A 14211-nucleotide genomic window follows, 5' to 3' on the forward strand; every position below is an offset into this window, starting at 1 on the left:
TGGAAGCCGGAAAATCACCCTCCTCACGGCTTCCCAACCAGAAATAGTCTCCACCGACGGAGTGAATTGCGCTGAAGAGAGCGAACCCTGTTGGATCACCCCCATTACAAACTATCTCAAAAGCGGGGAACTTCCGACTGACATCGCCCAAGCGAAGAAAATAAAGGTAAGGGCAGCCCGTTTCCTAATGATAGGTGAAGATCTCTACAAGCGAGGGTTCTCCTCCCCCTATCTTAAATGCCTTAACCCATCAGCAGCAGACTATGTGCTTCGGGAAGTACATGAAGGCATTTGTGGTAATCATTTAAGTGGAAGAAACTTAGCTCTCAAAATATTGAGACAAGGTTACTATTGGCCCACCATGCATGAAGATGCGAAAAAACTAGTGCAGAGATGCAAGCCTTGCCAAGAACACGCTAACATCCTTCATCTCCCCGCAGCATTGATGCAACCGATTGACAGTCCCATACCTTTCGCTCAATGGGGAGTTGACTTGGTCGGTCCTTTTCCACCAGCAACAGGAGGACGCAAGTTCCTCATTGTAGCTGTAGATTACTTCACCAAGTGGGTAGAAGCAGAACCTTTAGCTCGCATTCGAGAAGAAGATGTCATCCAATTCCTTTGGAAAAACATTGTGTGCCGCTTCGGCATTCCCCGTTCCATTATTTCGGACAATGGAACACAATTTTGTGGAGACAAAGTCAAGAGTTGGTGCCTTGGCTTATCTATTAAGCAATTCTTCACTTCGGTGGCAAACCCCCAAGCAAATGGTCAAACTGAAGTAACCAATCGCACGATACTTCAACATCTCAAGACAAGGCTTGGAAGTGCCAAGGGAAAGTGGGTTGAAGAATTACAAAATGCTCTGTGGGCATATCGAACAACCCCACGAACAGCAACAGGAGAATCTCCATTTAACCTAGCTTTTGGAACAGAGGCTGTAGCACCCGTAGAGATTGGCGAACCCTCTTGGAGAGTCATCAATTATTCACCAGAGGAGAATGAAGAAGCAATGAGGGCTAACCTCGATCTCGTCGACGAGCTAAGAGAGATTGCATCCATCAGACAGCAAATGTACAAGAGTCGCATGGCGAAAGTTTATAACTCCAAAGTCCGCCCTCGCTCTTTCCAAGTAGGAGATTTAGTTCTCCGCAAAGCCGAAGCCTCACGCCCAATCGGTAAACTCGACCCGAAGTGGGAAGGACCATATAAAATCACACAAGTGATTAACAATGGAGCATATCGTCTCGAGAACCTCGACGGACACCCTATACCCAGAACCTGGAATATAGGGAATCTCAAAAGGTTCTACGCTTGAGGTATACATCCATCTTAAATCAAATTTGTTTAAGTTTACATCTACATCTTCCTCATACGAAAGTCGCCTTGCAGGCTTCACAACCTTCCACGTCTCTCTTCATGCAAAAATGTCTCTAAAAGCTCGAGAAGGGACTCCATAACGAGGTGTGTAAACATCCCTCCCAAACTGGGGGGCTAGTGATATTATCTACATCAACCTTCCATAACACGTCTCATCATCTTCTTACAGATTAAGAGCCAATTACGAGAGGATGCTTACCGACCACCATTCACCCAAAGAGAGAAGATACTCTGTACTATCTCACTAAGGGTAACACCACTTTTACTAAGTCATATCACAAGCACATTAGTGGGTCTCTATACTAAACAATAACGCCATCTCCTTTGACAGGCAGGGTCGCGCAGCAATCCACCGCAACTCATGAGTTGTTCTCATATCTCGGAATGCGAGGAACAGAAAAAGTCCCAATATTGAGTACGTGATCCCAAATACGCATCACTCCAACTTATGAAACTATTAAGTCTTCAATACAAGTACTTGAATTTTTTTTTTACCCCGATACTTTTCAGGCAAAGAGACACCAAAAGACAGTAGACATACTACCCTACACCAAGCACGGATGAGCACAAGGAAGACGTGGAAGAAGAATAAAATCTCTTATAGTCACATAGATTACTTTTCAATAGTTCGATTTATTTGTTTTTTACGAGTTATTTCCCTTCGCCTCACGGAAGCTTATGACAATTCGCATTTCTTATTAATGATTAAATCAAGTTTTTACTTTACTCTCAAAGTTATTGTTCATATACTACTTAACCGTTACGACGGGTTCATCTCACTTCAACCCTAAAAACACTTAGAGAAATTAAGATAGTCCATATAGCCTGGCCAGCTGGATTATCTGCGTCTCTCTATTTTGATTTTCAGGGTCCTCATGCTTAAAACGTGGCCATGGACTAAATAATACTCCGACCTACGAGGTCCAAAATAAAGGGCACGATCCCAAAAAATTATAAAAAAAAATCTTGAGAGACTGATCCCCTCATCAAGAATATCTCGAACAATGCTATATGCAAAACATTAGTGCGAAATCAATGAATAAAAAGAAACAATAACTTTGATAGCAAAATCAACGTCTCAAGGTGCAAACAAATACCAAGTCATGAAGCATGCAAAAATACTAGTGGACATACCCACTTAATAAAAATAAAAATAAAAAACCAAGTCTTCTTCTAAGGAAAATAAAAACAACATCACACCAAACTACACTTTCCGAGCAGAAGTAGCTTCGGTAGTTCGATCATCTGCTTCCGCATCCGAGGCAATTTCAGTACACTCGACATCAATATCCTCCCCATCATCAGGAATGTCCTCCTCCATACCTCGAATAATCTTCTCGTCAATTCCTCCAACCTTGCGTAAGTACTGACGACACGTCCTAACCAAAGGAGCATAAACCCCAGCTATTGCTCGATCTTCGATCATAGCTCGACAGATATCACTCTTCTGAAAGCGACGTTCCCCTTCTAACATAACCGATTCCTTATAAGCTGCTCCAGCCGAAGAAGCCAAAAACCTCTTCCCCGTAAACTTCTCGGCATCATACTTCTCCTTCAGCTCGTCATAGCACCGATCTAATTTCATCAGTTCAATTTTACTCGCCTCGGTCTCGCTCCTACTAATCTCCAATTCATCGGTCCTCTGAATGAGCAGAGTCTCGGCCACCTCTAGTTTGGTTTCCGCAGCCTCCAATTGAGCCTTTAGCTCTTTCTCCCTTGCCTCCCAACCAGCACGCTCCTCATCATGGGTCTTTTCGACTTGCTCCTCCTGCTCCACTAGATACCTCCACGTAGCTATAAGCTATATCAAAATTCAAACAGAAAATATTAGAGTATGGAGACTTATAATCTAAAACGAAAACATATTAAATTAAACAAATATTTACCCGACACATGTCTCCGCCAGCCAACGAAAGCATATGAGCACGACCTTTACCCGACATCCGACTTCGGTCATACTCCCCAACGAAACCCTCAGTCTTCTTCAGCGCGATAGTATGATCGGTCGTATCCCAAAAAGAATCCTTCCCCTCTCGGTTCACCCCATACGTGAACAAGCATTTGCCTGCACCCCCTGGAGGCACATGAGAAACCTCAGGATCCACTCGAGGCCGTTTCGGTGCAGGCACATACTCGATCTCAACCATCTCATCCTTCCCATTATTAACCGATCGATCCAACTCATCCCCCTCAACATTATGATCACGATCATCTCCGCTTGCATGCGGAGCCTCCACGCGGGTCACTTCGCGCGATTTGCTACTACTTGATTTCGCTTGCTTCAAAGGATCCCTCTTCGCTTGCTTTTTCGCACCTCCAGTAGCTTTCTTCCGAAGAGCCGCAAAATCAATACACCCATCTAAAAAAAAAAAAAAAAAAAAAAAATTTATTAGAATGGCAGAGACAACACAAAATAAGGCACAAATGCATAAAACATGTAGACTACACGCAACGGTGTAGGCGCCCGACCCTTTGGAATAAGACAACTCGGATCGAACTCCAAAGCACACAACCCCGACTCCTTAATACGTTTCTTCATATTCTTCATTATCTTAAAAGATTCGCATACCGGATTCCAAACAAGCGGAACATCAGACGTCGGAGCCCTTACATAAAAAAATAAAGTACTCCATTTATCCCACTTCAAGCCAATACTCTTCAAAAATCTGAAAGGAACCCGAGGATGTGTGCAGAAGAAGGGTAAATCACTTGAACGATGTAGGGTAAACAAGGCCTTGAACATCTCAACACTAATCGGTAATCCTACTTCGATCATTCTTTGTCGAAAAGCTTCGAACGTGAGAATCACGTTCGGAGTTAATTGACTATATCCTATCCGAAATTCCTCACATACATTCAAAAGAGTGGAGTGAGGCACAATCTGCGAGGAACATGTCAAATATGCGACGTATTGGGTGTGGAACCCTACGGGGGGTGCATACAATCGTTCACCTTTTTTAGGTAAGAGCATCTCAATATTCCTCGGAGCCCCAACTAGCTGACGGAGAATACCGAATTGAGATTCGGTTAACGAAGTATCATAATCCACCAAACTCAAATTAAGTGGTTTTATTTTCTTCCCTTTATTTTTATCTATAATGACATCTTCTCGTGGAATATCATCACCATCTCCCGCATCTCCATCCGGATTTACATCACTCTCGGATCCCTCGGATCCCTCCGACTCCTTAGAAGAACTCGACTTAAGCGATTCTTCACTATCACTCCCAAAGTCCACAAATTGAGACCTAAGACGTCTCCTACTAGTACCAACATCATCACTAATATTAGGAATATCAACATTTGATGCCAAAAAATCACCCGGAGAAGACACGAGTTGACGCTCCTCGAAAACGGCCGAAAAAGACCCCTCCACGCGCCCGCACGCGCCCGCAGACGCGCCCCCACGCGCAGCGGACGCGCCGGACGCGCGTCCACGCGCCCCAGACCCCACCCCCTCCCGCGCGTCGCGCGGGTACCCCCCCTCCCGCGCGTCGCGCGGGTACCCCCCACCCCCCCGCGCGACGCGCCCAGCACCACCCCCCCTACCCCTCTCCTTCTCTCTCTCTCTCTCCTCCCTACCCCTACCCCTACCAACCCCACCTACCTCCTCCTTCTCTCTCTCTCTCTCCTCCCTACCCCCACCAACCCCACTACCACCCACCCCAGCCCAATTAACCACTCTCTCTCCACTCCGGGCTCCGTGTCCGGCTTCACCTCCACACACAGATCGCGCGGCTCCACTTCGCGCGGAGCCGAGTCGCGCGGCTCCCCTCACATCTTCGAGCCGTGCGGCTTCGTCTACTGGTTCTGCAGCAATTTCTCCGGATAAACCTAATCGCGTGCAATCGGTACGCGCGATTTCTTTCTCCGGTGCAATTTTTTTACCAGAACTCGACCCAATTACCTTCCCTACGGTTCCAAAGGTCATCTCGGTTTCTACAATCGGCTTTCGCAGGATAATTTTCAACTGTTTCGCCTTCACCGTTTGGGACATATAAATCCTTCTATCTGAGGATCTTCTCACCCCAGAGAATATATTATTTTCTACAACGGAGTATATGGTGCAAAATATGTTACGGAGATATATAAAATAACAAATATTATTACTCACCCATATTTATTCGACGTGGTAATTGATACTCCTCTCTCCTGCTTTCAAAAGGAATTACCTACTCCTACGCACAAATTTATATTTAAAGCACTTTAAATATGAATCCGCTCACCGATGGGACAACAAAAATAATAATAAAATTTTATTATTATCCTCACCTCAACGACACAAACAAGTATTTGAAATCCAATTCTACTCTCGACACGATCCGGCACCTCTCTCCAATTCGCTCCCACATCGATTCGAGAGTGGGGGGCTTAATGATATACCTATTGGCCCAGCCCAATAGCCCACATTTACTGGACCACAGGCCCAACTTAATAGTTATTTCTACAGAGGCCCAATCAAACCCAAATAAGGTTGGGCCCGATAAATTGTCTCGACCCAATCAATAAAGTATAAATAGAACTTAAATTCATCGAATGAAGGTAGGTTATTATTATTCAATCAATTCTTCTTGAGAAATTCTCTCTACAATTACCAACTATCTTCACGTCTGACTTGAGCGTCGGAGGGGTTTCCGCCGGATCAACCCCCGGCTTAGATTATGTGTTTTCTGTTCGCAGGATCCTAGAGCAAATTAAAGTTCTTAGGACTATCTAGCTCGTGAGCACGTGACCTACTTTGCTCTCCCAGCTTCAACACATTAGGTGATTTATTTTTTACGTCATCAAAAGGGAAAGGTGTAATAAAATTATATATATGTATTATATATATATATATATATATATATATATATATATATATATATATATATATATATATATATATATATATATATATATATATATATATATGCTGTCTTGATCCATTAAAAGGTTCTTCGTGCTCCCCTATCCTTCACTGACAAGTGCCCCTCCATCTTCTTGTTTTCTCATTTATTTTCTGATTTTCTCAATTTTAAATGGAGCATTTATTAATGTTTTATTTCTAAATATATATACTACTCCCTATTTGCTAATTAACATTGGATAATTGAATTTTTGAAAACATGAATGAGAAAATGTCTCAAATTAAAAAATAATACTGATCTGTAATCGGCTAGAATTTTTATTTTCTATTTCTCTGTAATATTAAATACATAACAAAATTATTTATTTTGCAAGTGTTAATTTTGATTTTGTTTTGTGGAATTTTTGATAATATTTTTTTTTAAATGTTGGATCAAGTGATGTGCTCCAATTCTTCTTTTTTTTTTTTTTTTTTTTTCCCCCTAAAAACACATGAAAATTGGAACTTTTGAGTTCGAAATACAAAAATATTATTCCATAATCGAAAAATATACGCGGATACAAACCAGTGGAATCGACAAAAAAATGTTCCAAATTTCAACACAACAACATTGTCTGAAGAAGAGGAAGGACAAAATAAAGTTGACGCCGTTGACCGCCGGTCAACACCAGTCATTGGCGCCAGGGAATGGACAAAATTTATTAATTGATAAAATTAGGGTTTAACCGATGACATTGGAGTAAAATAAGGGTTTGAGTGTGTTTTATGTTTTTGTTTTTCGTAAATAAATTGGTGTTATAGACTAATTGAAAATCATCGGTTATATTTTATCATTTATAAGCACACAAAACACACACACGAATGTGTAAATCAACAGGAAAAATTCCATTCGGTACAGTGTAACCTTCATCAAATATAGCATATAAATAACTTTTGCATACCCACCAATAAAATGAGACAAATTAGAGGACTAGATTTAGGTGAGCTTACATGATTAATATTATAATTTTGCCCTTTAGAGTTAAATTTGAGTCTATTTTTGTTGGTGTTGATCTGATTTGACTATTATTTCTTACCAGACATAATAATCAAAGTGATTCTACGCCCAGATTTTCCTTTATTCTATGGGTCCAGATGTTCCAACTTATATTCATAAACAAATTTTAAAATAATAAATAAATAAATAGATGACTAACTAAAGATTGCGTTTTCGACATTTTTTAATCGTCCAGATTACTTCATTTAATCGTGGACGTCGACTCGCTCAGGTTTAACTCTTTTTTTCTCAACTCTTCTCTTAGTTTGAATGTACTGCTTTCTCTCTCGCCCTCCCTCACGCCATCAGTTTGTCTTTTTTTCCGGCAACTCTTTATAGAGTCTTCGCCCGTAAATGGCTAACTTTGACTTAGGAGCATCTTTGTTCACCAGTAGAAAATTTGCTTATTACTACGAGTTTGTTTGCTACGGTGAAAAACCGTAATAAACTGTATTTTTTATTACGAAACAATTTTGAAGTCGTAGTAAATACTAGGATTTACCGTATTAAAAAAGTATTTGGTACGGCCATTTACCATAGCAAAACTGTTATCACACCCGTATATGCTACGGGGTAAATTCGTAGAAAATGCTTAGCAAAAGCCTTTTTACTATGAATTTAATGTACATTTTGCTACGGTTAATGATCGTAATAAATAGCTATTTTTCTACTAACGGATGTTTCCTGTCGTTCTGAACACTGAACAATGAAGGACTCAGTCATTCTAAAACAATAATAGTTATATGTGTTGGAACTATACCTGTTTGTGTATCTCTTTCCCTTTACTTTTAATGTCGTATGTATATGTGTATTTCTCTACGAGTGCCCAACAACACCGTTAACGGAACACACCTCCGATGACTATAGATACAATTTTATAACTGATTGGTTCGTGCGGCTACCGTACAAAAAAATATCGAAATATATAGTTACCACTACATTTGATGCGGTGTTGTACTGTGCAGTATACCGTACCGCAATTTTATAATTTTAATATCTATCTATCTCTCTATCTATATATATACACTGTGAATGCTTCATTACATTAATTACAGATGATATTGTGTTGAATCAAAAGATAGAATTCTCTAGTTTATTATTAACAATGACCATTTTCTCAGGCGAAAAGAAAAGTTCTGAGTGTCACACATACCGAAAAAAAAAAAATATCATTTATTTCGAGAAAGTACAATCGAATCCTTTACGCGCGAGTGCAACCTTTGACCCCTCGTTCTTGCTTCAAACAGCTTAGCCTTCAAAGTATTCTCCTTCAAGTCCGGATGCAATTTCGAAGCCGAGGCTCCGGAAGTTTCTGGAACGTTCGACGGAAGCTTCTCCGTCCACTGTCGTACCGGACTAGGCTGACTCCTCCACACCGAAGAAGAAGAAGCGGGCCCACAATCTTCTTTACTTTCAGACAACAAATAATGATTTCTGATTAAATTCTTGATCATATTATTCGAATTACTAACCACCCCGCAATCTTCGTCCGCTTCGCGTTTTTCTTGTCCATCTTCAACACGGTCCGTAATAATTTCTCCGTGCTTTTTCTTCACTTCCCTTTGCTTCGAATTTTCATCGTGTTGATTTTTTAAAGCCGATTCAAATTCACTAACTTTCTCCAGTTCGAAACAATTCGAATCGCCACTCGCCGAGTCATCATCATCATCATCCATGTCTCGTGGGGCGCTGCTAACAGCCAAATTCAACGGTATAGATTCAAGAGAGCTTCTTCGGAAAGTGGGGCCCACATCACTCTTTTTCTTAGCACTTCTTTTAGCACGGAGAAAAGCTTCAATCTCGGTGCTCAATTTCTCCACAGCCGACCCAAAAGTGGGCCCCGCTTGAGAATTCAGCTGCATGCGTTCATCGAGCCAAGATTCCGACACATGCAGAATCAACCGATCGCTGTAGTCCATGTCCGATTTTTGCGCGAGGGAGTGAACTTGCTTGTCGTAATCCCTTATTCCCAAAGCGAACTCGTCGCAAAGATCCTCCAAAAGATTCCTCGAGCATCTCTCCTTCTCCAAATCTTTCGAAACTTCCGCGAGGATACTCTTCGTACCTTGGATCTCGCGCGCCAACTTTCTGTGGAGGCTCTCGGATCGCTTCCTCAGCTTCCGCTCGTCTTCCAATTCACCGCGCATGGATTGAATGGTGGCTTCGATTCTTTCTTGATCCTTGTTCTTCTTAATTACGATCTTGTCCTCCTTGATCTGCTTGATCAGCTCGTTCATTTCGTGGCGTTCGATTTGCTGCTCTCTTGTTAATGCTTTGATCTGGGAGCGGGAATGTTCTAGATCCTTCTTTAGGGTTTTGACGAGGGACATGTTGGAAATGTGCTGCTCTTCGAGGGTCCATATGCGATTTAGTACTTTGAGGAGTTCGGTTGATGTTCGTAAGCTACCACCTCTACCTTTTAATTCTACGGAGCTCGTAGGAGTAAGTGCTGGATTATACGCTGCAATCTGCAATTCCGTGCCAAAAAATTAAAATTGGGAAAATTCGAAACCGGAATTTTACCCATTTGAATGAAAAACTTGTTTCAAAATTGTAAATTATCGGATAGGAACCGTCGGGAAAGTTGGAAATTCCAATTCTTTTGTCATCTACAATACGAAATACATAATAATATTGATATTATAAGTGTAATTTTCAGAAAATAATCGGAAATAGTTTCGAAAATTAAAATCTAATATGTATTCAATTCCGTTCCAAAAAAAAATCGAAAAAAAAAATCAGACATTGGAACTTTCGAAATTTGGAATGAAAAATCTTGTGCCCGAAAAAAAAATTTCAGATCGAAATTGGCAGAATTCGGAATTCCCGTTCCAATTTCCACCCCTATAGCAAGCACAGTTCGCACTCAAACAAATCACATCAAACGACTTAAGCATAAGTGAAAACTGATTATAGATGCTTAGTGATCGCAAAACCTAGTCCACTTTCACAAGAAATAATCGGAAATCGAAAAAAAAAATGCAGTAGAGTGGTGGTACCTCCATTGAACTGCCGTAACTTGCAGGCGAGACCGGTTGCATAGCATGATTTGTCCTCTCAGCCGACGACAGATGATGATGTTGCATTAACGAAGCAACGACTTGCCTCCTCAAAGTGCTACAACTTCCCGCCTGTAATTATCGATAACCGGAGAATTATTTCGATCGACACTTTTATCACGAAACCAAGAAAATATCTTCAAAAATGAAAGCATTATAACACGATTAGGTAATTAAACTCGTTCGAAATTAAGTTCTAATGTGGACTCAGACAGGGACAAATCAGTCATTAGTTAGATTGTTCGGTTGAGGATATAGCAGATTAAGACAGCTTCACTAATGTCCAACATAACTAAAATTTGGTAAGAACAGATACTAAAGTGCAGAGTGTAAGAACCAATCATATTAATTGTATGTAAACCCTTTACCAGGTCCGGTGAACTAGGCGAAGGATCAAGGGGTTCATGGCCGCCATTCTTGTCCATATAAATCTGGTGGTGGTTGAGGCGGCGGAGCCTGGGAGGAGGGACACCGGCGCCTCGGTGGTGCATTTTATCAAACACCTGGTGGTAGTGATGGAGTTCCCAAAGTGCCGCAGCAAGTTTTCTCGCAGAAAAACAGGGATTTCGAAAAGGGGCGTCTCTAAAATCAACACTACAATTCTCTCGCAATTCTTCGCCGCCACTACGAGGAGCTGCCGCCGCCGCCGCCGCCGCCGCTGCCGATGCAGCAGAGATATGTAATTCTTGAGGGTATCTGAAAAAGGAAGCAACTGGAGTGGTTTGCCCCGCTCTCTTCCCCACTCTCCTCAACTTTTCCCCGAAATTCTCTCCCTTTTGTGCTGTCCTTTGCTCCACCTTTATCATCTCTCTCTCTAGCTTTCTCTCTCTAGACTAGAGAGAGAAAAAGAAATGGTTTCTTTTTTCCTTTTCCTTTTCCCCACTGACTTGCCGTGCCCATCTGGATTTTACTATCTGCTGCTTTCTTGCTTTTCCGTCGCTGTAGAGAATCTTTTACGTTTCGGTAATAATTTATTACTTGTCTTTCTTATTGCAATCCACTGTTCTTCCAAGGTCGGAATCCATGGATTTTCTTTGTCAAGAAAAAAGGTGGGGTCTTTGAATTACTCAAATTATTAAAGTAAATTACAACCACCTCCCTTAGATAATGTCAAATTACAAAAAACACCCTTCATGTTTAGAAATTACATTAAGTCCCCTTTAGTTTTTAAATTTCTTATATTCATCACCCTATAAAATGGTATTAATGTAAGAACTGTAGAAATTGTAGACGGTGGATGTAATTATGGAAATATAGGGGTTTTATTGTAAATAGAACTTACTCGAGGGAGTGGGTTGTAATTTACCCAAAATATTATTAGTAGTATTTTGAAGAGGGCCCTATACTCTGCACGTTGCAATTAGTGTAGCATGCGATGGGCTGTGGCTCTTGTCGATGACTTGGTCTCTCCGTACAATATTTTCATCATATATCTCTATTCTCTAGTAATACATTATTTTTTGGCTCGGCTCGACTCGGATCGGGTCGGCTTGCCTTGGCTCGACAGCTTAGTTTAGTTCGTTTCGATTTGGTTTAATTGTAGTGGGTTCGGATTGGATCGAAACATGTCTGGTCATCTAGAAGCAATTTGTAGGTAGACGAGTCGGTTAATAACTATTGTCGCAATTAAGAGAGTGTTTGCCTAAATTTGTAGACTATTTTTTTCTTTAAATTGTCTAATTGCTTATAAGCTTGTAAAATTTTGTTTTGTACTTTTTTTTTTAATATAATAAAACAAAATAATAGTGAAATGTAGTCGACATTCGTGAAAATATATATAGTTTAAAAATAAATCGAAATTGGTTTAGAGCTTCGAAAAGTCGGTAGTGTATTTAGATGGAAGGATTTGGATTTGACGAGCCATCCGATATCAATGAAAATTTGAAGTGAGAACTAATTATTTGTAATAAGTAATTAAATAATTTAATTAAATAAATTCATTGAACTTATGTTGTGAAATTAAAATCATTATCCCAAATTCTTCAACCTAAATGAAACCTCGAATGAATTTGTGTTAAAATCCTTAAATGAAGCCCAAAAGTGTGAGGGTCAGCCCGTTTCTTTGTGTATTATGAATGTTAGGCTGCCAAAATGGGCCAAAAGACAATTAATAATGGATCCCAAGGAGGCCCAATATGTAAACAACGGTAGATCCGATCCAACACATGGAACCGTTATTGTTTTCAAACGGCTCAGTCTCCTATTCTTCGTTGTTCAGTCCAGAAATTCAAGCAGGTGGCGAGCCCAATCGAAAATCAGCACCAAGCCACAACCACACAAAATCAGAAACCTTAAGTCTACCCCAATACTCACACTTAGTTGACTCACCAACACATGCACGATCAGCCAATCAAAAAGGATACTCTGACATGTAGTAAATCCCATTTTTTTCACTCAAGCACTCACATAAGGAGATTGAAAGAAAAAAGTCAGAGATGCGTATAGACAAGTGTTACATTTGTCCAGTATAAATAGGCACATAACCGATGGTAGAAGGCATCAAAGTTGCTTCTAAGTTAAAGTCAGTCATGTACGACGTAGACTCTGTAAAGAGTTGTCGGAAAAAGACAAGCTGATGATGAAAGTACTTTTCATAGAGAGAGGAAGAAAGAAGAAGAAAGAAGTTAGGGTAGAATTGAGAGGAGATAGTAAAATCAGAGCAAATGGACATCCACGATTAAACCAAATAATATGGACGGTCAAAATCAAGAGAGTTGATTATGAACTGAGATTTAAGATTTAGTTGCTTGCACATTTCCAATAGATGGGTTGTCGAGAATAATTAAGTCCGGCCCAATCCCAAAATTCATATTTCGACCCGAAACTTTAACAACATTCGGTTGTTAATTGCACAAAAACTGAAATGGCTTGTAGGTTTTTAAGAATAGGAGACGATTTTCTGTAAGCATGCAAATTGAAGATTTTTCTCACTCTACTTCCAAAATTAAATTATATCTGTTATCTTTCTTTATAAAAAAAAAATCCTAAAAAAGCCTCGAAAATATATATCTCAAACATGATTTGATTGTTACAGTAAAAGACATTCTTATAAAAATTAAAACAAACGTCACTCCATTATTTATAAAATTATTTTTTTACCGAAACTTCATTCTAACAACTTTAAATATAATCTGACCGTTACGGGATTTCTGTTCTTGCCATACATAGTATTAATTTTCAAAGTTTTATTCGGAAATTTAAAATGTAAGCTCAAGAGAACCGAACATTGCGGGAAGTGTCGAGTGTCAACTTCGATCCATCGTTTTTTGGAAGTTTAATCAAGTTGTGAAGGGAAGTTCGGATTTTATATATTTATTTTTCAATTAGTTAATTCATTTATTAATTAAAATCTGCAAACAATTTGACGTAATATAAAATACAGAAAGTCAAAGATCCAATTATGGAGCTACCACGACTTTAAAAAATTAATACATACAAAAATGTTTGATAGATCCTCCACCTATTCATTGTATGCCACGTCTCATCTCCACGCTCGTTGACTCCCAATTATCCAACTACTTTTATTTTTTTCTTTTAAATGTAATTTTCTTTTATAAAAAGAAATTAAAATATTATAACTGAATCCACATTTGGAAATCTGTGATTAGAATCACTAATTCTCTTTTTTTTTTTTCCTCTTCCCTTCACAAGATCGTGAGCGTCGGATCGTAAGTTCCGGTTAATCCCTAGCGAAAAAATCTTGTTTTGACGTGTCGTGTTCTTTTTTAACAATCGACTCCCAACTAAACAAAATAAAATCGTACGACAAATATGATAATATATGAAAATGTCAAATGTAGTACCAATAATATTATTTATTAAAGAAAAATAATTTAGTTCCACAATAATAATAATAATTTGAATTAATATATATATATGTATGTATTTGA

At 39.7% G+C, this 14211-nt stretch overlaps 2 protein-coding genes across 2 annotated transcripts; both read right to left on the reverse strand.

The window, feature by feature from the left end:
- Nucleotides 1-2176: 2176 nt before the first annotated feature.
- On the reverse strand, nt 2177-3757 carry LOC148772616 (uncharacterized). The gene is made up of 2 exons (XM_088817636.1): nt 3267-3757; nt 2177-3181 (listed from the first exon to the last, which is right to left on the reverse strand). Exons 1-2 carry the CDS (start codon nt 3525-3527, stop codon nt 2585-2587), a joined length of 858 nt encoding a protein of 285 aa, XP_088673762.1. The 5' UTR covers nt 3528-3757; the 3' UTR covers nt 2177-2584.
- A 4532-nt stretch (nt 3758-8289) lies between these two features.
- Nucleotides 8290-11381, reverse strand: LOC105973803 (uncharacterized protein At5g41620). Its single transcript, XM_012998853.2, has 3 exons — nt 10690-11381; nt 10262-10393; nt 8290-9730 (listed from the first exon to the last, which is right to left on the reverse strand). The coding sequence occupies exons 1-3, from the start codon at nt 11125-11127 to the stop codon at nt 8432-8434; spliced, it is 1869 nt and encodes a 622-aa protein (XP_012854307.2). The 5' UTR covers nt 11128-11381; the 3' UTR covers nt 8290-8431.
- Nucleotides 11382-14211: the final 2830 nt, after the last annotated feature.

Source organism: Erythranthe guttata, chromosome 1 (assembly GCF_056151865.1).
Source record: "Erythranthe guttata isolate IM_541 chromosome 1, IM_541, whole genome shotgun sequence".
Classification (NCBI taxonomy): Eukaryota; Viridiplantae; Streptophyta; class Magnoliopsida; order Lamiales; family Phrymaceae; genus Erythranthe; species Erythranthe guttata.

Excerpts from the sequence above, each read along its gene's own strand:
- LOC105973803 (XM_012998853.2), bottom strand. The coding sequence starts at position 11,127 with ATGATAAAGGTGGAGCAAAGGACAGCACAAAAGGGAGAGAATTTCGGG. Across the intron at positions 10,394-10,689 it reads CGCCTAGTTCACCGGACCTG|GCGGGAAGTTGTAGCACTTT; the intron begins GTAAAGGGTTTA and ends CGATAATTACAG. Across the intron at positions 9,731-10,261 it reads GTTACGGCAGTTCAATGGAG|ATTGCAGCGTATAATCCAGC; the intron begins GTACCACCACTC and ends ACGGAATTGCAG.
- LOC148772616 (XM_088817636.1), bottom strand. The coding sequence starts at position 3,527 with ATGGTTGAGATCGAGTATGTGCCTGCACCGAAACGGCCTCGAGTGGAT. Across the intron at positions 3,182-3,266 it reads CTGGCGGAGACATGTGTCGG|CTTATAGCTACGTGGAGGTA; the intron begins GTAAATATTTGT and ends ATTTTGATATAG.